General features: G+C 52.2%; 1 protein-coding gene, 1 long non-coding RNA gene and 1 other non-coding gene across 3 annotated transcripts; 1 reads left to right on the top strand and 2 right to left on the bottom strand.

Annotated features, from left to right (window-relative positions):
* Nucleotides 1–1861: 1861 nt before the first annotated feature.
* Nucleotides 1862–8722, top strand: LOC112606822. The gene is made up of 3 exons (XR_003115693.1): nucleotides 1862–1872; nucleotides 2945–2968; nucleotides 8510–8722. It is a non-coding gene; the product is annotated as an uncharacterized LOC112606822 (long non-coding RNA).
* Nucleotides 8229–10461, bottom strand: LOC112606821 (cytochrome c oxidase subunit 8A, mitochondrial). Its single transcript, XM_025357730.1, has 2 exons — nucleotides 10236–10461; nucleotides 8229–8547 (listed from the first exon to the last, which is right to left on the bottom strand). The coding sequence occupies exons 1-2, from the start codon at nucleotides 10347–10349 to the stop codon at nucleotides 8452–8454; spliced, it is 210 nt and encodes a 69-aa protein (XP_025213515.1). The 5' UTR covers nucleotides 10350–10461; the 3' UTR covers nucleotides 8229–8451.
* Nucleotides 10462–14842: 4381 nt separating this feature from the next.
* Nucleotides 14843–14949, bottom strand: LOC112607550. The gene has a single exon (XR_003115870.1). It is a non-coding gene; the product is annotated as a U6 spliceosomal RNA (small nuclear RNA).
* Nucleotides 14950–24120: the final 9171 nt, after the last annotated feature.

A 24120-nucleotide genomic window follows, 5' to 3' on the forward strand; every position in this document is an offset into this window, starting at 1 on the left:
TTTCATTAGTTGGCGCCAGTCCTGGAGTGGATGCAGTTGGTACCTGGGTTCACCAAACTCAGCCCACCCTGACCTTCTCACAGCAAGGTTTCTCACACAAGCAAGATGTAAAATGCCACATCTTACACATTACGCAGCAACATCACACATTACTATTTATTGGGTCATTAGATCTTTGGGGTTGCTTCCAAACTCAAGAAAACAAAAGGTCCCTCCATGTGGACCCCATGGCTATCAAACCGTTCATTCCTTTTCCCTTTTCCCTTTTTGAACCATGAAATCCATAACCACCAGTCAGACCCACAACCAGCAGGAGAGAAATGGTACCAAATGAAGGGCAAATATTTTGATAACAAAGATATTTATTTCTATTTGGCTTTTTAAAATCTTCAAAATAGCTCTATCCCTTCCCCCCTTACCTGGACTAGGGGGTCCATGCAGTGGAGCTGGGATTGGGACTAACGACAGGACAGGGAACAGCTGCTCTGGAGAGTGGAAGGGACGCCCTGTGGTGGCTCAGTGCTGGCCCGCAGCCAGGCTGCCAGTGCCAAGTGAATGCCTCCTCCTACTCAAGGCTGTGGGTTTTTTTTTTTTTTTTTTTTTTTTTTGAGATGGAGTCTCACAGGGTCATGCCTGTGATCCCAGCACTTTGGGAGGCCAAGATGAGCGGATCACGAGGTCAGGAGATTGAGACCATCCTGGCTAACCCGGTGAAACCCCGTCTCTACTAAAAAATACAAAAAACTAGCCGGGCGAGGTGGCAGACGCCTGTAGTCCCAGCTACTAGGGAGGCTGAGGCAGGAGAATGGTGTAAACCCGGGAGGCGGAGCTTGCAGTGAGCTGAGATCCGGCCACTGCACTCCAGCCTGGGCGACAGAGCGAGACTCCATCTCAAAAAAAATAAATAAATAAGGCCGGGCGTGGTGGCTCAAGCCTGTAATCCCAGCACTTTGGGAGGCCAAGACGGGCGGATCATGAGGTCAGGAGATCGAGACCATCCTGGCGAACACCGTGAAACCGTCTCTACTAAAAAATACAAAAAACTAGCCGGGCGAGGTGGCAGGCGCCTGTAGTCCCAGCTACTCGGGAGGCTGAGGCAGGAGAATGGCGTAAACCTGGGAGGCGGAGCTTGCAGTGAGCTGAGATCCGGCCACTGCACTCCAGCCCAGGCGACAGAGCGAGACTCCGTCTCAAAAAATAAAATAAAATAAAATAAAAATAAAAATAAATAAATAAAATAAAATAAATAAATAAATAACTGTTCTCTTATCCCCATCCCATCTGTCCTGTTAATTTTACCATGTGAGGATTTGGGTTCTCTATCCTGAAGCATCTAAATCCCACCTGCAGGCCGAGCACGGTGGCTCACACCTGTAATCCCAGCACTTTGGGAGGCTGAGGTGGGTGGATCACCTGAGATCAGGAGTTCGAGACCGGCCTGCCCAACGTGGTGAAACCCTGTCTCTACTAAAAATAGAAAAAATTAGCCGGGTGTTGTGGCAGGCGCCTGTAATCCCAGCTGCTGGGAAGGCTGAGGCAGGAGAACCGCTTGAACCCGGGGGATGCAGGTTGCAGTGGGCCGAGATCACGTCACTTCACTCCAGCCTGGGCAAAAGAGTGAGACTCCACCTCAAAAAATAAAAAAATAAAATCCTTGGCCAGGCACAGAGGCTCACACCTGTAATCCCAGCACTTTGGGAGCCCGAGGCAGGTGGATAATGAGCTCAGGAGTTTGAGACCAGGCTGGTCTCGATGGTGAAACCCCGTCTGTACTAAAAACACAAAAATTAGCCAGGCACGGTGGCAGGCGCCTGTAATCCCAGCTACTCAGGAGACTGAGGCAGGAGAATCACTTGAACCCAGGTGGCAGAGGTTGCAGTGAGCCGTGACTACACCACTGCACTCCAGCTTGGGCAACAGAGTGAAACTGTCTCAAAATAAATAAAGTAATTAATTAAATTAAATTAAATTAAACCCACCTGCAGATTTGCCAGGAGCCCCTGGCACAGCCCCAGACATTTGTCTCTGCTCCCCAATTTGCCACCCTGGAAATGGTCCCATGCTGCTGGTCCTGGCTGTCAAAGGCCTGTAATGACACAGGCAGCACAGGCGCTTGGTTGAGGCTGCATGTCGGAGACAGTCACAGAGGTGACAGGCAGCAGCCAGAGTGCCAACATGGCACAGATGCCTCCTCACAGCAACCTGCCAGACTGGTACCTGCCCAGGCCCCACATCCATGTCCATGGGATTCCATCAGGTGGAGGGAGGGGAGGAGACCCCATAGTTGGACTCAGGGACTGCGAAACCTCAGCCTTAGAGGAAGTTTACACAACAGCCCAGAGGCCCCAAAGGGCCACATGGCTCCAGACCCACCCAATCTCTTCTGCCCCTGCCTCTCAGGGAAGGGAGCCAGGCTGAATGGACTAAGACAACAGGGGCATGGCATGGGCCCTGGAACAGCCACAGTCCTCACAGGAAGGCATGACCAGCCAAAAGCCTTGAAGGGTGGGCCAGCCATGGGGGTTAGGTGACCATTCTCAGTGCAGGCTTGGGAGCTGGGCAGCTGCCCAGACAGCAGGAGTAGGGGCATGCTCGGCCCCCACATGAACCTTGCATCGTACCCACAAGAGTCCCCAGACAGCAGCCCTGAAATTGTGGTCTAGGGAGGTTTTGATGGCAGCAAAGGCTGATGCGGCAGAGCAGGGTCTGGGTCAGAGCAGCGAGGACTGGGGCACCCACTGTAAGTGCTGTACGTTCACTTCACTTTCCGCCTGCAGAGGGTCCCAGCAACTGGTCCCAGCCCCTCCCCAGGGCCTCACAGCACCACATGATGCATTACTTTCCTTATTGCTTCGGTAACAAGTCACCACAAACCTAGTGGCTTAAAACAACACAAATTTATTCTCTTTCAGTTTTTTGGTTTTGTTTGTTTGTTTTGAGACAGTCTCGCTCTGTCCCTCAGGCTGGAGTGCAGTGGTGCGATCTCGGCTCACCACAAGCCCCGCCTCTCGGTGCATGCCATTCTCCTGCCTCAGTCTCCTGAGTAGCTGGGATTACTCGTCTCAAAAAAAAAAGGAAACTCAAGATAATGGGCTGGGCGCGGGGGCTCACGCCTGCGATCCCAGCACTTTGGGAGGTCAAGGTAGGAGGATCACCTGAAGTTAGGACCTGGAGACCAGCCTGGCCAACATGGTGAAACCCTGTCTCTACTAAAAATACAAAAATTAGCCAGGTGTGGTGGCGGGTGCCTATAGTCCCACCTACTCAGGAGGCTGAGGCAGCAGAATCGCTTGAACCTGGGAGGCGGAGGCTGCAGTGAGCCAATCATGCCACTGCACTCCAGCCTGGGCAACAGAGCGAGACTCCATCTCAAAAAAAAAAAAAAAAAGAAAAGAAGAAGGCCAGGCGTGGTGGCTCATGCCTATTCCAGCACTTTGGGAGGCCGAAGCGGGTGGATCACCTGAGATCGGGAGTTCAAGACTAGCCTGACCAACATGGAGAAACCCCATCTCTACTAAAAATACAAAATTAGCCGGGCGTGGGTCCCAGCTACTCAGGAGGCTGAGGCAGGAGAATCCCATGAATTTGGGAGGCAGAGGTTGCAATGACCCGAGGTCGCACCATTTCACCCCAGCCTGGGCAACAAGAGCGAAACTCCATCTCGAAAAAAAAGAAAAAGAAAAACTCAAGATAATACTTTTTCCAGTGCCACGTCCTTGCTGTGTGCAGCCCCATGGCTATGAGACCAGCACCTCATCTGTGCCCACAGCCAGAGGAAAGCAGCCCTGAGTCAACCAAGGGCCAGGCCACTGAGGGCCCTCTACTCAGGAAGTGCAGGCCTGGGGAGAATGCCCCGGCCTCCCACACCGCAGTGGCTGGCTATGGTTGGTCCCCAGGGCCAGTGAGCTGCCAGCTAGGCCAGGAGATGGGCCCGAGAGGACAGGCAGGGGGCGCTCAGGTCCCACCTCCACAGGGACTAATGTAAGCAGAAAAGCCTCCCAGAACCATGCACAGAACAAGGGGTGGTCCTGTTGTGCGGGAGATGGCCATGAGACCCCTCCATCCAGAAACAAGGGAGTTGTTGAGGTACCTGTATGTGGCAGGTGGATTCTCCTAGGTCAGTACCCCATCCTGGCTCCAGATCCAGCACGGACTCACTTCTCCCTGGCTGATGCTCCCACCGGGCACACCTGCAGCATTCTGAACCCCACCACGGGCAACAGGTCCAGGCAGCTTCTCCCCGGCCCTCCAGCCAGGCCCTGTCCCTTCAGCCTTAGATACAAAGTCTGGCTTGTGTGGAAGGAAAGGAGCCGCCTAGGAGGCAGAGGACAATTTCCTAACACTCGGGAAACAGCTATAGCAGAAGCTGAACCCACTACAGTATCGGGCACTGGGCTCCACAGGCTTCCCTGGGCATCACGCAGAAAAGCCAAGCAAGACCAGACTACGGCAGGAGAGTCGGGTCCACCCTCAGCTCTGTCAACGTAAATCAGGAAACAGCCTGCAGAACAGGAGCTGGGAAGACCTGTGTTCAGACACCCAGGGCCTGAGGCCAACCACAGCCCTCCCCTCTCACCTGACATCTTTGCCCACTATTCTGGGCACAGGCATCCTGGCAGCCTCAGCTCCACAGGGGAGACTGAACCTGTGTCTGTTCAGAAATCAGCCGAGTGACCCCAGCAAAGAGGATGCAAAGGAAAGGTAAAGCCATGTCTTCCTCGAGGCTGGAACCCGGCAGGTCTGTGTTTCTTCCAGCTGCTGGCAATCAGGACTCCAGCTCAGTGCAGTGTTTCTGAACATCGCCCCTGCTGAGGTACTTCCTGCCCCTCACACACCAGGAGAATCACTGAGGAAGGACTCCTGGGGACGGAGGAATGGTAGATTCCCCAAGTCAAACAGAGGAGGAGAAAGGGAAGCTGGCAGATAGAACAAGGAAGGCCAATTAGTCCACAACCATGTATGGAAAGTGTTGGAAGGAAAGGGGCCCCCGAGTTGACATTTAAAAAGCAAGCAGTGGCCGGCAGCGATGGCTCACACCTGTAATCCCAGCACTTTGGGAGGCTGAGGCGGGCAGATATTGAGGTCAAGAGATCCAGACCATCCTGGCCAACATGGTGAAACTCCGTCTCTACTAAAAATACAAAAATTAGCTGGGCGTAGTGGCACACGCCTGTAGTCCTAGCTACTCAGGAGGCTGAGGCAGAAGAATCACTTGAATCCAGGAGGCAGAGGTTGCAGTGAGCTGAGATCGCACCACTGCACTCCAGCCTGGCAACAGAGCAAGACTCTGTCTTTAAAAAAAAAAAAAAAAAAAAAGCAAGCAGCCAGGTGCAGTGGCTCACGCCTGTAGTCCCAGCACTTTGAAAGGCTGAGGTAGGAGGATCACTTGAGCCCAGGAGTTTGAGATCAGCCTAGCCAACATTAAGACCCCATCTCTACAAGAAAATTTTTTTTTTTTTTGAGACAGGGTCTTGCTGTGACGCCCAGGCTGGACTGCAGTGGCGCAATCTCTGCTCACTGCAACTTCCGCCTCCTGGGTTCAAGCGATTCTCCTGCCTCAGCCTCCCCAGTAGCTGAGATTACAGGCGTGCACCACTATGCCCAGCTAATTTTTTTTTGTATTTTTAGTGGAGACAGCGTTTCACCATCTTGGCTAGCTGGCCTCAAACTCCTGACCTCAGGTGATCCACCCGCCTCAGCCTCCCAAAGTGCTGGGATTACAGACGTGAGCCACCGTGCCCAGCCAAGAAAATGTTTTAAGAAACTAGCCAGGCATGGCTGGGAGCAGTGGCTCATGCCTGTAATCCCAGTACTTTGGGAGGCCGAGGTGGGTGGATCACAAGGTCAGAAGTTCGAGACCAGCCTGACCAACAGGGTGAAACCCCGTCTCTACTAAAAAAATAAAAAGCCGGGTGCGGTGGCTCACGCTTGTAATCCCAGCACTTTGGGAGGCCAAGGCGGGCGGATCACAAGGTCAGGAGATCGAGACCACGGTGAAACCCCGTCTCTACTAAAAATACAAAAAATTAGCCAGGCGCGGTGGCGGGCGCCTGTAGTCCCAGCTACTCAGGAGGCTGAGGCAGGAGAATGGCGAGAACTTGGGAGGCGGAGCTTGCACTGAGCCGAGATCGCGCCACTGCACTCCAGCCTGGGCGGCAGAGTGAGACTCTGTCTCAAAAAAAATAAAAAAATAAAAAATAGGCCGGGCGCGGTGGCTCAAGCCTGTAATCCCAGCACTTTGGGAGGCCGAGACGGGCGGATCACGAGGTCAGGAGATCGATACCATCCTGGCTAACACGGTGAAACCCCGTCTCTACTAAAAAATACAAAAAACTAGCCGGGTGAGGTGGTGGGCGCCTGTAGTCCCAGCTACTCGGGAGGCTGAGGCAGGAGAATGGCGGGAACCTGGGAGGCGGAGCTTGTAGTGAGCTGAGATCCGGCCACTGCACTCCAGCCTGGGCGACAGAGCGAGACTCCGTTTCAAAAAAAAATAAATAAATAAAAATAAAAATAAATAAAAAATAAAAATAAATAAAAATTTTAAAAAAATACTATTAACCGGGCATGGTGGCAGGCGCCTGGAATCCCAGTTACTCAGGAGGCTGAGGCAGGAGAATCACTTGAACCCGGAAGGTGGAGGTTGCAGTGAGCCAAGATTGCTCCAGTACACTCCAGCCTGGGCAACAGAGTGACACTCCGTCTCAAAAAAAGAAGAGGAAGAAACTAGCCAAGCATAGTGGTAGCACATGCCTATAGTCCTAGCTACTGGGGTATGACCTGTAGTGGGAGGATCACTTGAGCCTGGGAGGTCAAGGCTGCAGTCAGAAGTCAAGGTTACAGAGCTGTGATTGCACCACTGCAGTCCAGCCTCAAAAAAAAAAAAAAAGGGCTGGGAGCAGTCTCTCACACCTGTTAATCCCAGCACTTTGGGAGGACGAGGAGGGTGGATCACAAGGTCGAGTTTGAGACCAGTCTGGCCAACATGGTGAAATACCATCTCTATTAAGAATACTAAAATTAGGGCCGGGCGCGGTGGCTCAAGCCTGTAATCCCAGCACTTTGGGAGGCCGAGACGGGCGGATCACGAGGTCAGGAGATCGAGACCATCCTGGCCGACACAGTGAAACCCCGTCTCTACTAAAAAATACAGAAAACCAGCCGGGCGAGGTGGCGGGCGCCTGTAGTCCCAGCTACTCGGGAGGCTGAGGCAGGAGAATGGCGTGAACCCGGGAGGCGGAGCTTGCAGTGAGCTGAGATCCGGCCACTGCACTCCAGCCTGGGCAGCAGAGCGAGCCTCCGCCTCAAAAAAAAAAAAAAAAAAAAAAGAATACAAAAATTAGCCAGGTATGGTGGCATGCCCTGTAATCCCAGCTACTCAGGAGGCTGAGGCAGGAGAATTGCTTGAACACCAGAGGCAGAGGTTGCAATGAACCGAGATCGCACCACTGCACTCCAGCCTGGATAACAGAGCAAGACTCTGTCTTTAAAAAAAAAAAAAAAAAAAAAAAAAGCAAGATTGCCAGGCACTGTGGCTATAACCTCAGCACTTTGGGAGGCGGAGGCAGGCGGATCACTTGAGGTCGGGAGGAGTTCAAGACCAGCCTGGCCAACATGGTGAAACCTTGTCTCTACTAAAAATACAAAAAAAATTTAGCCAGGCTTGGTGGTGTGCACCTGTAATGCCTCGAGAGGCTGAGGCAGGAGAACTGCTTGCACCTGAGAGGTGGAGGTTGCAGTGAGCCAAGATCATACCACCGCACTCCAACCTGGGCAATAGAGCGGGACTCAGTCTCAAAAAAAAAAAAAGCCAGGATTCTGCAAAGTCCCTATCCCCAGTTAGGAAGGGCACCAGCACCTAAGAAATGAAGTCCACCCAAAAGGAAGACTAGAGAAGGTTGGCCCATTAGAGGAAAGGCTTCTAGCTGAAGATCCAGCCCCAGTGGGACAGACACACACACACACAGACACACACATGCCCCCACTGGGCTTTGCACAAACAAGGGAGCTGGAGGCGATGAGCCAGAAAAACTGCCCAATGACAAAAGGCTTTGTCTTCTCAGGAAGCCAGGCACCATTTAAAGGCACGGAAGCACACAAGGAGACCAGCTGAGGCAGGCACACACAACCCACCACAGGGCAGTCAGCCGGGCACTCTTCTCCACACCCCCACCCAGTGCCAGTGGAAGCATGAGCCCAGGGAGGAGGGAAGGCACAATGAATTTCTGAAGTAAAGTTTAAATAGATTTTATTGTTACAAGGGGGATCCCACCAAGCAGGGTCAATGACCCCCCAGGAGGTCACCATGGAGACATCAAGAGGTCATGATTGCAGAAGAGGTGACTGGAATTGAACGATATGATCCAGGGGAGGCCGGCCAGAAATGCAGTAACATGACCAGGATAGGCCGGTGGGGCTGGTCAGGTCACAGTGTGAGGAGCAGAATGGCCCCCTTCACTCCGGCCTCTTGTAGTCCTCCAGGTGTGACAGGATCCAGCCCGCTGGCAGGAAGAGGCTTACAAAGCAGGAGGTAAGCGCAATGGCCTTTTCCTACACAAAGCACAAGAAAGAAGGCACCTCGGAGTCAGTATTCCCCTAGGCTCTCTAAGTCCTAGCAGTTCCCAGGCAGCAGAAAGCCCCCCTCAGGGAACCAGGACTCAGAGGCAAGTGGGAGGCCCCTCATCCTCACATTAAAGGAATCCACGCTCCAGGGAGCAGACAGAGCAGATCCAAGGCTCCACTAACCCTTGAGGTAAAGGGTCAGTTATAAGGAGGGGGAGGAGTGAGAGGAAAGAGAGACAGCTGGGGTGAGGGTTCAAGGAGAAATCCACCACCAGATCACAAAGGAAGGGAAAGGAAGCAGGATTTATTGAAACCTGGTTTGTTTGTTTTTTTGAGACAGAGTCTTACTCTGTCACCCAGGCTAGAGTGCAGTGGCATGATCTCGGTTCACTGCAGACTCCGCCTCCTGGGTTCAAGCGATTCTCCTGCCTCAGCCTCTCGAGTAGCTGGGATTACAGGCGCCTGCCACCGCGCCCGACTAATTTTTGTATTTTTTAGTAGAAACAGGGTTTCACCATCTTGGCCAGGCTGGTCTTGATCTCCTGACCTCATGATCCACCCTCCTCGGCCTCCCAAAGTGCTGGGATTACAGGCATGAGCCACTGTGCCCGGCCTGAAACCTGTTTTAAAGCTGGTCTGGGGCGGGCATGGTGGCTCACGCCTGTAATCCCAGCAATTTGGGAAGCCAAGGCGGGCGGATCACAAGATCAGGAGTTAGAGACCAGCCTGGCCAACATGGTGAAACCCCGTCTCTACTAAAACTACAAAAAATTAGCCGGGAGTCGTGGTGGGCGCCCGTAATCTCAGCTACTCGGGAGGCTGAGGCAGGAGAATCGCTTGAACCCGGGAGGCGGAGGTTGCAGTGAGCCAAGATCGCACCACTGCACTCCAACCTGGGCGACAGAGCGAGACTCCGTCTCAAAAAAAACAAACAAAAAAAGCAAAGCTTGTTTGTTAACACCCAGGATCCTTGCATGGGCCAGTAACTCCAAAACTGTACCTATCCTTCCTTGCCTTAAAACCCCCTCCCAGGCGGGGCGCGGTGGCTCACGCCTGTAAACCCAGCACTTTCAGAGGTTGAGGGAAGCGGATCAAGAGATAGAGACCATCCTGACCAACATGGTGAAACCCCGTCTCTACTAAATATACAAAATTCAGCTGGGCATGGTGGCGCGCGCCTGTAGTCCCAAGCTATTCGGGAGGCTGAGGCAGGAGAATCGCTTGAACCCGGGAGGCGGAGGTTGCAGTGAGCCGAGATCGCGCCACTGCACTCCAGCCTGGCGACAGAGCGAGACCCCGTCTCCAAATAAATAAATAAAATAAAATGCCGGTAACAACCATTATCGTCGCTGACAGCGTCAGGCATCCCCCAATGAACCAATGAGAAAATGGGCTCGAGGCAGTGCAGCGAGGAGGCGACAGGGGAGGGAGGGCCTGACAGGACCTGAGCCGAGATCCTGGGGCGGTGGGGAAAGACCTAACGCCGACAGCCCCGACTGTCGCCCGGGCACTGTCCCCGTCGTTCGCGCCCTCCAGACATGCCCAAACCGGCAATGCTGCTCCCCGCTACGCTGCGGGGCGCGGGGTGCGGGGCATTCTCAGGACCGCCTGAGGTCAGCAAGGTAGAAGGGGCAAGCCCACGGCGCCTCCCGTGCTCTTCCCGGCCAGTTCCTCACCAGAGTCCCAAGCTCCTCCTCCGGCGGCATCGAATGGACCTTGGCGCGCGGCACTGGGAGCCGCCGGGCCGAGCCTGTCAAGCCCCGCAGCAGCAGGGACGTCAGGACGGACATGATGACACGGAGTACACCACAAAAAGCTGTCAGCCGTAGCCCAAGGTCAGCAAGCAAAAATGGCTGCGCCGGCCGGAAGTTCCGGCATTGGGGAGGCCGGGAAACGGCGGCCCGGAAGTCTCTAGGAAATGACGCAAGAACACACCTCCTACCGCTCTTGGCAGTTTTTGGCGCGTTCCTCGAAACAGCCAATTGACACCTTCCTACCGCTATGGGCGGAGCACAAAAGGGCTCTTCTTCTGGTTCTGTTCCTCCTCCAAGGCCTATACTTGTGAGTGACATCTCGGTCCACCCAATCATGTACGCGAGAAGCCTAAACTGTTCTTGACTCCTCCCTCCATTCATACTGTTAAATTTCTCTCTATTCAGGCCGGGTGTGGTGGCACACGCCTGTAATCTCAGCACTTTTGGGGAGACTGAGGCGGGCGGATCACCAGAGATCAGGATGTTTGAGACCAGCCTGGCCAACAAGGTGAAACCCCGTCTCTACTAAAAAACAAAAGTAGGGGGCTGGGCGCGGTGGTTCACTCCTGTAATACCAGCACTTTGGGAGGACGAGGCAGGTAGATCATCTGAGGTCGGAGTTTGAGACCAGTCTTGCCAACATGGTGAAACCCCGTCTCTACTAAAAATACAAAAATTGGCCGGGCGCAGTGGCTCACGCATGTAGTCCCAACACTTTGGGAGGCCGAGGCGGGTGGATCACCTGAAGTCAACAGTTCGAGACCAGCCTGGCCAATATGGTGAAACCCCGTCTCTATTAAAAATACAAAAATTAGCTGGCATGGTGGCGGGCGCCTGTAATTCCAGCTCGGGAGGCTGAGTCAGGAGAATTGCTGAACCCAGGAGGTGGAGGTTACAGTGAGCCAAGATTGAGCCATTGCACTCCAGCCTGGGCCACAAAAGCGAAATTCCGTCTCAAAAACAAAAAACAACAATAAAAAAAGTTTGAGAGCAGCCTGGCCAACATGGTGAAATCCCGTCTCTACTAAGAATACAAAGAGAGCAAGACTGTCTCAAAAAAAAAAAAAAAAAAAGTCTCTATTCAGAGTCCCCTCCTCTCCACCAGGCCTCCATCATTCCTGACACTGACCTAGTAACCAAACTCCCCTCAATTACTCTCAATTACTATTTCACTCTTCGATTCCAGTTACCATGCTGGAGCAGCCAACTTCCCTTTCTTCCAACCCTTTCTCTATCTCTCCCTCCCCCATCCTTTCCTTCTTGGTTTTTTAAACCTAAATCTGACCAAGTCATATACTTTCAGTGGCTCCCCATTGCTTCCTAGGCAAAATCCCAATTCCTGAATGTCACTGTCCAACCTCAACTCTCAAAACTCTTCAATATTCCACACCTTCAACTCTGCTCTCTGATTTCCACCACCAAGCCTTTTGTTGCATTCGAAATGCACTCTGCATTTTGTTGTTGTTGTTGAGACGAGGTCTAGCTCTAAGCCCAGGCTGGAGTGGAGTGGAGTGTGATCTCAGCTTAGTGCAGCCTTGCAACCTCCACCTCCCAGGCTCAAGCCATCCTCCCACCTCACCCTCCGGAGTAGCTGGGATTAAAGGCGTCCACCACCATGCCTGGCTTTTTTTTTTTTTTTTTTTTGAGACAGAGCCTTGCTCTGTCGCCCAGGCTGGAATGCAGTGGTGCAATCTTGGCTCACTGCAATCTCTACCTCCCAGATTCAAGCAATTCTCCTGCCTCAGCCTCCTGAGTAGCTGGGATTACAGGCATCTGCCACCATGCCCAGCTATTTTTTGTATTTTCAGTAGAGACAGTGTTTCACCATGTTGGCCAGGCTGGTCTTGAACTCCTGACTTCAGGCGATCCACCCACGTCGGTCTCCCAAGGTGCTGGGATTACAGGTGTGAGCCACCGTGCCCAGCCTTGTTTTTTTTGTTTTTTTTTGTTTGTTTGTTTGTTTGTTTTTGAGACAGGGTCTCACTCTGTCACCCGGGCTGGAGTGCAGTGGTGTGATCTCAGCTCACTGCAACCTCCACCTCCTGGGTTCAAGTGATTCTCCTGCCTCGGCCTCCCTAGTAGCAGGGACTACAGGTGCCTGTCACTGCGCGCAGCTAATTTTTGTATTTTTAGTAGAGACGGAATTTCACCATTTTGTCCAAGGTAGTCTAGAACTCCTGACCTCAGGTGATCCGACTGCCTCTGCCTCCCAAAGTGCTGGGATTACAGGCATGAGCCACCGCGCCCAGCCTAATTTTTGTAGAAATGGAGGGGGGTCTTGCTATGTTAGCCAAGCTGGTCTCAAACTCGTAAGCTGAAGCGATCCGCCCAGATCAGCCTCCCAAAGTGCTGGGATTACAGGCATGTGCCACCGCGCCTGGCCTGGCCTCTGAACTTTGGGTTTTGTTTTGTTTTGTTTTATTCTGAGACATGCTGTCACCCAGGCTGGAGTGCAGTGGTGCAATCTCGGCTCACTGCAACCTCCACCTCACTGGTTCAAGCGATTCTCCTGCCTCAGCCTCCCAAGCAGCTGGAATTACACACCTGGCTAATTTTTGCATTTTTTAATAGAGAGAGGGTTTCACCATGTTGGCCAGCCTGGTCTTGAACTCCTGGCCTCATGTCATCTGCCCGCCTCAGCCTCCCAAAGTGCTGGGATTACAGGCGTGAGCCACTGTGCCCGGCCTTGCTTCTGCATTTTATGTTCATTTTTTCAGCTCCTATCCAGGCTGCCTTTTTCACCAAGCTAACTCCTGCTTCCTGGCTTCCAGTTAATGATACCACTTACTTTATTCAGTGAATACTTGTTAGCCTTTACTGTGTGTTAGGAACTATCATAGACACCAGTATAAACGAGGTGGATAAAGTTTCTTGTCACAAAGCTGACATTCTGAAGGTAAAAAACAGACAATAAATGGGCACTTAATTAGAAACGATTGTGTAAGTGTCGCGGTGAAAATAAACGATGATGTGCTAGGAAGATACGTGGGGCGGGACTACTCAGGATGTCTTCACTGGCCACCCCAAGCCTGTGTCTCCTCTCTGTCCAGCAACACCTGTGACAGCCCTGCCCCACATGGTGGGTCTCCATCAAGACTAGGGGCCACCTGAGGGCAGAGCCTGTGTTGGTTCACCACTGTTTCCAACCAGACACTCTGAATGTTTCTAAACTGCAGGAGACTGAACAGTATTGAACTTAGGTAGAAGGCAGACAAGGAAAGGGGGTGTGGGACCAGCCACTGGGCCAGGTCTTAATGGTACAACCTCATTCCAGGTTTACAATAATGTCATGAAAGAGATACTACTATTATTTCAATTATTTGAGACAGTGTCTTGCTCTGTTTCCTAGGCTGGAGTGCAGTGTCATTACCACAGCTCACTGCATCCTCGACCTCCCAGGCTCAAGTGATCCTCTTGCCTCAGTTTCCCGAGTAGTTGGGACTACAGGCACACACCGCCATACCTGGCTAACTTTTTATTTTTTGTAGAGTCAGAGTCCCACTATGTTGCCCAGGCTGGTCTTGAACTCCCGGGCTCAAGCAATCCTCCCACCATGGCCTCCCAAAATGCTGGGATTACAGGCGAGAGCCACTGCACCTGGCCTATTTCAAATTTTTTACAAATGAGGAAATAGGCCTGAAGAGTCAGGTGACTTGATCAAGATCATGAAGCTACAAGGCTGCCTTGCCAGGATTACAGGGCGGGTCTGTTGCCTCCAAAACCCATGCTTTTAGCCACCACACATGCTGCTGCAGAGGTGGACTTTCCAGAAGTTCCAGTTTTGACATTGAGGTTAATAACCAAAGTCTGTGGCAGGGGGTGGCAATGGGGTGGCAAGAGATTGAGAAACAGGAGCTTCAGAAGAGAAACCTCAGTCCATGGGTGATGGGGGCGGGTGTCACAGCAAGGCGGCAATGAACTCGGAGTGCCCTAGAAGGGGAGCTGTGTCTCGGCTTCCTCTGGAGGGATGTGTTCCCAGGCCCCAAGCTCATCCCTCTTCACTGCCCCCTCATCTTCCCCACCCCATTCTAGTTTGTTGTTTGTTTTTGGCTTACAACACCACAAATTTATATTCTTACACTTCTAAAGCTCAGCAATATAAAATCAAGATGTCAGAAGGCCAGTATTTCTTGTCGGGGCTCCAGGGCAGAAAGAATCCATTACCTTTTTTAATTTTTTTTTTTTTTTTTTTTTGAGACGGAGTCTCGCTCTGTGCCCCAGGCTGGAGTGCAGCGGCGCAATTTCGGCTCACTGCAAGCTCCGCCTCCCAGGTTCACGCCATTCTCCTGCCTCAGCCTCCTGAGTAGCTGGACTACAGGCGCCCGCCACCGCGCCTGGCTAATTTTTTGTATTTTTAGTAGAGACGGGGTTTCACCGTGTTAGCCAGGATGGTCTCGATCTCCTGACCTTGTGATCCGCCCGCCTACGGCCTCCCAAAGTGCTGGGATTACAGGCGTGAGCCACCGCGCCCGGCCAACCTTTTTTAATTTCTAGAAGCCACTTGTATCTCTTGGTTTGTAATCCCTTCAAAAAATATGGAACGCTTCACGAATTTGCGTGTCATCCTTGCACAGGGGCCATGCTAATCTTCTCTGTATTGTTCCAATTTTAGTGTATGTGCTGCCGAAGTGAGCACTGTTTTTTTTTTTTTTTTTTTTTTTTTTGACAGAGTCTCGCTCTGTAGCCCAGGCTGGTTTGCCGTGGTACGCTCTCAGCTGACTGCAAACTCTGCCTCCCAGGTTCAAGTGATTCTCCTGCCTCAGCCTCACCAATAGCTGGGATTACAGGCACATGACACCACGCCTGGCTAATTTTTGTATTTTTAGTAGAGACACGGTTTCACCATGTTGGCCAGGCTGGTCTCAAAACTCCTGACCTTGGCCAGGCATGGTGGCTCGCGCCTGTAATCCCAGCACTTTGGGAGGCCGAGGCGGGCGGATCTCAAGGTCAGGAGATCGAGACCATCCTGGCTAACATGGTGAAACCCTGCCTCTACTAAAAATACAAAAAAAAAAATTAGCCGGGCATGGTGGTGTGTGCCTGTAGTTCCAGCTACTTGGGAGGCTGAGGCAGGAGAATGGCGTGAACCCGGGAGGCGGAGCTTGCAGGGCAGCAGAGCAAGACTCTGTCTCAAAAAAAAAAAACCTCCTGACCTCAAGTGATCCACCTGCCTCAGCCTCCCAAAGTGCTGTGATTACGGGCGTGAGCCACCATGCCTGGCCCCAGTCTTAGCAATCTCAGCCCAACCCCACCCACAACCACTAAGGGCCCTGTTCTTGCCCTGTGCTGAGTCCTAGCAAACAGCCTGGGATAGATGCTTCTAAACTTCCTCCCCAATCCCCAGGGGCACAGGGTTAAGAGACCCAGGCCCCAGCTGGCTGCCGCTGGGAAAAGGAAGAGGCAAGGACCTCCCTGCTGCCCACCTGGGCTTGTCTGGCACTGGGAAACAAAGGAATAACTCCCCAATTAGAGCACAGTCAGGTGTAGGCAACAGAAAAATGGCTTCCCTCCACCCCTCTAGGTTCTTTGGCTGGACTATGAACTAAATTGACTTAAGACAGATCAACAGGTGAAAAACCATTTCTAATTAGATGCATACTATGATGGTTAGTACTGAGTGTCAATTTGATTAGATTGAAGGATACTGATCCTGGGTGTGTCTGTGAGGGTGTTGCCAATGGAGATGAACATTTGAGTCTGTGCTGGGGAAGGCAGACCCACCCTTAATCTGGGTGGGCACCATCTAATCACCTGCTAGTGGGGCTAGAATATAAAGCAGGCAGAAAAATGTGAAAAGACAAGCCTGGCCTCGCCTCCCAGCCTACAACTTTCTCCCATGCTGGATGCTTCCTGCCCTCAAACATCAAATTCCAAGTTCTTCGGTTTTGGAACTTGGACTGGCTCTCCTTGCTCCTCAGCTTGCAGGCAGCCTATTGTGGGACCTTGTGATCATGTAAGTTAATACTTAATAAACTCTCCTTTATATACATATATCCTATTAGTTCTGTCCCTCTAGAGAACCCTAATACACACACACAAGGGAGTACCACAAAACATGCAGCTCGAAGGGTCAGCTGAAGCTTATATAGCATCCTGAGCTACAGAAAGAAACAGGGGATGGGAGTTCTCAGGGGTTATGAGGGTGAGGGGAGGATGTGTACGGTGAAAAAGGGCTGTCTTATTACACAGATGAAGTCTCCGGTGATCAAAATTGTTTGGGCCGGGCCTGGTGGCTTACACCTGTAATCCCAGCACTTTAGGAGGCCGAGGTGGGCAGATCACGAGGTCCAGAGATTGAGACCATCTTGGCCAACATGGTGAAACCCATCTCTACTGAAAATACAAAAAAATCAAGCTAGCTGGGTGTGGCGGCGGGCACCTATAGTCCTGGCTACTCGGTAGGCCAAGGCAGGAGAATCACGTGAAACCAGGAGGCATAGGTTGCAGTAAGCTGAGATTGCACCACTGCAGTCCAGCCTGGTGACAGAGCAGGACTCTGTCTCAAAAAAAAAAAAAAGTTGTCTGGAGCAGCCCTCTTCCTGATATAAGATACTCTTACCAATGTAAGACTAGTAATATAATTTCCATTATGCATGTAAATTACAAAATAGCAACCTAAAAGGAAGAAGCTGAAACAAAATTAACATAAGCAGAGAGCTTATTTGGGCCAAGTTTGATGATTATAACCTGGGAGCATAGAATCAAGTTATCCTGAATATACACTCTGATTAGCAGCAGTTGTAACTGCATTTTTTTTTTTTTTGAGACAGTGTCTCGCTCTGTCACCCAGGCTGGAGTGCAGTGGCACCATCTCAACTCATTGCAACCTCTGCCTCCTGGGTTTAAGTGATTTTCCTGCTTCAGCCTTCCGAATAGCTTGGATTACAGGCGCCTACCATCACAGCTGGCTAATTTTTGTATTTTTACTTTTTATTTTTAAATTTTATTTATTTACTTTTTTTTTTTTGAGACAGTCTCGCTCTGCCGCCCAGGCTGGAGTGCAGTGGCGAGATCTCGACTCGCTGTAAGCTCCGCCTCCCAGGTTCACACCATTCTCCTGCCTCAGCCTCCCCAGTAGCTGGGACTACAGGCACCCGCCACCATACCCGACTCATTTTTTGTATTTTTTAGTGGAGATGGGGTTTCACCGTGTTAACCAGGATGGTCTCGATCTCCTGACCTCGTGATCAGCCTGGTTTAGCCTCCCAAAGTGCTGGGATTACAGGCATGAGCCACCGCACCCGGCCAATTTTTGTATTTTTAGTAGAGACGGGATTTCCCATGTTGGTCAGGCTGGTCTTGAACTCCTGACCTCAAGTGATCTGCCTGCCTCAGCCTCCCAGAGTGCTGGGATTACAGGCGTAAGCCACCATGCCTGGCCTGTAAGTGGATTTTTAAAAGCAAAAAAGGAAGACAGGGAGCCAGGAGGATCGCTTGAAACCAGGAGTTCAAGACCAGACTGGGCAACGAAGTAAAACCTTTGTCTCTACACAAAAATAATAATGGTGTGACTTGCGAGTACCTGTAGTCTCAGCTACTTGGGAGGCTGAGGTGGGAGGACTGCTTGAGCCTGGGAGATAGAGGCTGCTGTAAGCCATGATCATGCCACTGCGTGAGTGACACAGTGAGACCCTGTCTCAAAAAATAATAATAAAGCAACAAAATGGGGGACAGGGAGTGAGCCCATACAATTGTCAGAGGTGTTTGAACCAGAGAGACTCCATCTTGAGTAGGGGCTGGGTAAAATAAAGCTGAGACCTGCCGGGCTGCACTCTCAATAGTTTAGGCATTCTTTTTTTTTTTTTTTTTTTTGAGACGGAGTCTTGCTCTGTCGCCCAGACTGGAGAGCAGTGCCACGATCTTGGCTCACCGCAACCTCTTTCTCCCAGGTTCAAGCGATTCCCCTCCCTCAGCCTACTGAGTAGCTGGGATTACAGGCGCATGCCACCATACCTGGCTAAATTTTTTTGTAGTCACCATGTTGGCCAGACTGGTCTTGAACTCCTGACCTCAGGCAATCCGCCTACCTCGCCCTCCCAAAGTGCTGGGATTACAAGCGTGAACCACTATGCCCAGCCTAAATTTATTTATTATTATTATTATTATTTTGAGATGGAATCTTGCTCTGTCACCCAGGCTGGAGTGCAGTGGCGCCATCTCAGCTCACTGCAACCTCCGCCTCCCGGGTTCAAGCGGTTCTCCTGCCTCAGTTTCCTGAGTAGCTGGGATTACAGGCGCGCGCCACCATGCCCAGCTAATTTTTGTATTTTTAGTAGAGACGGTATTTCACCATGTTGGTCTCAAACTCCTGGCCTCAAGCAATCTACCTGCCTTGGCCTTCAAACTGCTGGTATTACAGGCATGAGCCACCACACCCAGCCTAAATTGATTGGTTATGGAATCTCACTCTGTCACCCAGGCTTGATTTCAATGGTGCAATCTCAGCTCACTGCAAACTCTGCCTCCCAGGTTCAAGCAATTCTCCTGCCTCATCCTCCGGAGTAGCTGGGATTACAGGTGCATAGCACCACACCCAGCTAATTTTTGTATTTTTAGTAGAGACGGGGTTTCACCACGTTGGTCAGGCTGGTCTCAAACTTCTGACCTCGTGATCTGCCTGCCTCAGCCTCCCAAAGTGCTGGGATTACAGGCATGAGCCACTGCACCCAGCCTCCTTTCTTTTCTTAAACAATTTGCTTTCGCTTTATGCTGTGGACTTGCCCCAAATTACCTCTTGCAGGAGGTCCAAGAACCCTCTCTTGGGGTCTGGATTGGGACTCCTATTCTGCAACACAATGTTGTTTGTAAGGAATTATTGGTTTATAGAAATGAAGCTGATTAGTGTTACATTACAGGGTATGGGTTATAGTGTCCGGCGTGGCACTGTTAGGTTAATTTGTAGCTACTTGAGGCAATAGTAAGCAGTTTCAAGAGATGAACACATAGCTCAAAAGAGAGTAAGATGTAATTACTGTCTCATGTTAGTATCTCTCTGGGCCTAATAATTAAAAAGATTTACATTCCTTAGGCTGGGAGTGGTGGCTCATACCTGTAATCCCAGCACTTCAAGTCAGGAGTTCAAGACCATCCTGGCCAATATGGTGAAACTCCATCTCCACTAAAAATACAAAAATTAGCCAGGTATGGTGGCGGGCGCCTGTAGTCCCAGTTACCCAGGAGGCTGAAGCAGGAGAATCGCTCGAACCTGGGAGGCGGAGGCTGCAGTGAGCTGAGATCATGCCACTGCACTCCAGCCTGGGCAACAGAGTGAGACTCCATCTTGATTGACTGATAGATAGATAGATAGATAGATAGATAGATAGATAGATAGATAGATAGANTTTCCTCAGGTCTCTGTGATGCGTTTCTCTCCAAACCCCTATCAGAGTGGAGTAAAGAGAGGCTGGCAGACAGGTTCCATAATGCAGCTGAGTCTGCTAGTGCCAGGCAGGGCTTGCACCTAGGTCTTGGATTAATTATTGGATTAATACCAAGGTCTCTGCTCTTTCCCCATCCCTCCCAGCAACCAACCCTTACCAGAATCCAGGCACAGTCCTTCAACAAGAGAGCAATGAGACTATGTGGCGCATTTACACAATGAAATGTGACAGAGTAGTGAAAATGAACTCCAGCTGCAGCACTGATGGATCCCACAGACGATGTTGAGGGAAGAGGCCAGACCTGAAAGAACACAGACTGCAAGCTTCTACTTATACAAAGCCCAACAGCAGACAGGTCTGAGCCATGAGGTGGGAGTCAGGTGGTGGGGACCCCAGGGAAAGAAGGAAGACAGGGGGCTGAGAAGAGGCATGATTGGCTTCTGGTTTCTGGCCACCCTGTTCACTTAGTGATGAGTCCATCGTGAGTGGTGGGACTTCCATGATTTGTGCACTTTTCTGTACATATGTTACACTTCAATTAAAAACTTTAAAAATTTTTGACAAGGCCAGATGCAGTGGCTCATACCTGTAATCCCAACGCTTTGGGAGGCCCAGATGGAAGGATCATTTGAGATCAGGAGTTCGAGACCAGCCTGGGCAACATGGCAAGACCCCCATCTGTACTAAAAACAAACAATTGGCCGGGCGCGGTAGCTCACGCCTGTAATCCCAGCACTTTGGGAGGCCAAGGCGGGCAGATCACGAGGTCAGGAGATTGAGACCATCCTGGCTAACACGGTGAAACCCCATCTCTACTGAAAATACAAAAAATTAGCTGGGTGTGGTGGCAGGTGCCTGTAGTCCCAGCTACTCGGGAGGCTGAGGCGGGAGAATGGCGTGAACCCGGGAGGCGGAGCTTGCAGTGAGCCAAGACTGCGCCACTGCACTCCAGCCTGGGCAACAGAGCTAGACTCCATCTCAAAAAAAAAAAAAACAATTAGCCAGGCATGGTGGCGCGAACCTGTAGTCCTAGCTACTAGGGAGGCTGAGGCAGGAGCATTGCTTGAGCCCAGGAGGGTGAGGCTGCACTGAGCTATGATGGTGCCTCTGCACTCCAGCCTGGATGACAGAGCGAGACCCTGTCTCAAAAAAATAAGGCCAGGCCGGGCGTGGTGACTCACGCCTGTAATCCTAGCACTTTCGGAGGCTGAGGCAGGTGGATCATGAGGTCAGGAGTTCAAGATCAGCCTGGCCAAGATGGTGAAACTATGTCTCTACTAAAAATACAAAAATTAGCCAGGCACAGTGGCAGGCTACTCAGGAGGCTGAGGCAGGAGAATCACTTGAACCCGGGGAACAGAGGTTGCAGTGAGCCGAGATCGTGCCACTGCACTCCAGCCTGGGTGACAGAGTGAGACTCTGTCTCAAAATAAATAAATAAATTTAAAAAATAAGGCCAGGCGCAGTGGCTCATGCTTGTAATCCCAGCACTTCAGGAGGCCAAGGCGGGAAGACCACATGAAGTCAGGAGTTCGAGACCAGCCTGACCAACATGGTGAAACCCCATTTCTTTTCTTTTCTTTTTCTTTTTCTTTTTTTTTTTTTTGAGGCGGAGTCTCGCTCTGTCGCCCAGGCTGGAGTGCAGTCGCGTGATCTCGGCTCACTGCAAGCTCCACCTCCTGGGTTCACGCCATTCTCCTGCCTCAGCCTCCCGAGTAGCTGGGACTACAGGCACCCACCGCCATACCCGGCTAATTTTTTGTATTTTTAGTAGAGATGGGGTTTCACCATGTTAGCCAGGATGGTCTCGATCTCTTGACCTCATGATCCGCCCGCCTCGGCCTCCCAAAATGCTGGGATTACAGGCGTAAGCCACCGCATCTGGCCTTGTGAAACCCCATTTCTACTACAAATACAAAAATTAGCCGGGCATGGTGGCACACACCTGTAGTCCCAGCTACTTGGGAGGCTGAGGCAGGAGAATCCCTTGAACCCAGGAGGCAGAGGTTCCAGTGAGCCGAGAACGCACCACTGCACTCCAACCTGGGTGACAGAGCAAGCCTCCATCTCAAAATTAAAAAAATAAAATAAGCAAGGAGAAGGGGGTTTGTTGGTCCAATGAGGGAGGTGTGCCCCATGTGGTGACAGACTGTGACAGGGACCTTCCACAGGACAAGGACCCCCCTCTATGAGCCTGGAAAGTTGCTGTGCTGCCTGCAAAGACAGGGAGCTCAGTTCCCCCACCTGGGACTGCCCCTACGCTCCAATTGCTTGCTAGGGAGTCCCTCCCTACCAAGGAGTGAGGCCTAAGTCTCTTGAGCCCTTGGTCTCTCTGATCCCAGGGCTCAACCTGTTCCCTCCTGAGTGGGGCACTAGGGATAGATCCTAAGCCTTGGGGATGGGTAGGGGAGCTGGTCCAGGCCTCCTGTCACTGATTGTCATACCAGGTGCCCCACCCCAGAGGAGATCCCCAGACCCACTGCTTACACACAGGCTGGATAAACACTGGGTCTCCCCATCCCAGACCTGGCCCTCTCTCCATAAAAGGCTCTGGTCCAGCAGCTGCTCTGGTCCAAATATGGAACTGCGAGGCCTGGGGAGGAAGCCGCAGCCCAGTCCTGAGGGGCCAGCAGGTAAAACCCCTCAGCTGCTCCTCCCCTACACACTTTCTAGAGCTTGCCACCTCCCAAAGCATCTGAGCTGGAGCTGGTGAGAACCTGAGTTGTGGGTCTCCAGTTTCCCTACCTGGCCTGGTCTCTCCTCCTGGCACATCAGGTAGGTGCCAGGCACTGAGCCCTGGGGCTGGCCAGAGGGAGGGCTGCAGGGTGAGGGTGCAAAGGAGCCAGCCCTGTGCTCTCAGAGGGCAGCTGGGGCCTCTTCATCTGCCTGTGGGGAAGGACTCTTGGGCTAAGGGCAGCAGTAGGAGACTGGTGAAGCTGCAGGAACGGCCCAGTGCCCACCTGGGGGAAGGAGGTACAGGCCTAACACTGGGGTGCTGGGTACCTCGAGAATGTACCTTTCCCTCCATGGGCCTTAGTTTCCCCATCTGCAAAATGGGGACACTAATACAAAGTCCAGGAGAAGGTAGAGGGAGAGATGGCATCATTGGAAGAGCTAGTTTGGGAAATCTAACCAGGCAACGGTCAAGGGAGGGGGTGGGACAGAGACAAGGGTCTCAGAGGAGTGTTTGCTCTTCCTGGGGCACAGCTGTTGCCAGGCTTCCAGGGGGCAGGCCCAGACACAGCTGTCGGGGTGGGGTGGGGGTGGAGCGGTTGCTCTCTAGGCAGTCACAGCTGTCCTGGCTGGGGCGCCCCAGGGTTCCAGCAGCAGGAGGGAAGGGTGCAAGCTGAGGGCTGGGCAGGCCTGCTGAGAGCCTGTGATGGTTAACCCCTTCCGGAACACAGACCACAGCCAGCGGCCCTGTGTGATAAGGGCGAGATCACCGCATTTGCACCCGTGTGGGACCGTGGCTCCAGCTTGGTGAAGACTGGCTTCTCAGGCCACATTTCCCTCCATCACGGACTGGCCCCAGCCTCACCCCTAACAGGCTGTGAACCACATCCAGGCCCCTCTGCCTTCTAAGCCCCTAGCCTGGGCTCACAGCTCCAGTACCCATAGGCCTCTCTCGCCTCTAGACCCCTGATCAGCTTAGGGCAGGTCCCCACTCCTTTTCATTGTTCCTATACACCAGTCTCACTGCTGGGACACTCAGAGGGCCCTAGCCCAAGCGCCTCATCCCTGGACCCCTCCAGCCACATACCCTACCTTTCCCATCCCATATATCCAACATTCCAGAGAGGGGCCGCCACAGGAGTGATCCCCCAACATCTCCCATGTGTGACACCCGTGTGGCCCACCTGCCAGGCATTGAGCTAGGCATGGGGGCAGTTCCACAACATGCCCAACTTCAAGGGCATATGCTGTTCCACTTGGTGGCTTGAGACCTCACTATGATCCTCAGTGAACATGGCTGCCTAGTCCTTTGTCTCCACTGAGGGGCTCAGGGCCGGGGAGCCGGACAGGAGCCACTAGTGTCCAGGCCACCCGTTGGTCTCACCTGCTGCAACAGAGCCATCCTGTACCAGAGCAGGACGACAGAGAGGCGCAGGGCCTGGCTTTCAACTGCCAGGGAAGCCACAGCTAGCTCTCACCCTGCTCCCAATCTCCCAGCTGTGGCCTACCAAGCCCTGCTCTGAGTCAAACAGCCTCCACCCCTTAGGAGGCTCCCTGCCTGGTCCCATTTCTCAGGGCCTCCTCCCTCCAGCACTGGGGTGGCCTGCACTAAGCACCAGCGCCACATGGTGTGACCTCAGCCCCAGTCCTGCCAGTCTGTAGGGACTATTAAATGTTCACCTTAAAAGAATTAACACTCCACAGCAGGGCCAGGCTTGGGAGCTCACATCTGTAATCCCAGCACTTTGGGAGGC

The sequence above is a fragment of the Theropithecus gelada genome, chromosome 14 (genome assembly GCF_003255815.1).
Source record: "Theropithecus gelada isolate Dixy chromosome 14, Tgel_1.0, whole genome shotgun sequence".
In the NCBI taxonomy this organism is placed as follows: Eukaryota; Metazoa; Chordata; class Mammalia; order Primates; family Cercopithecidae; genus Theropithecus; species Theropithecus gelada.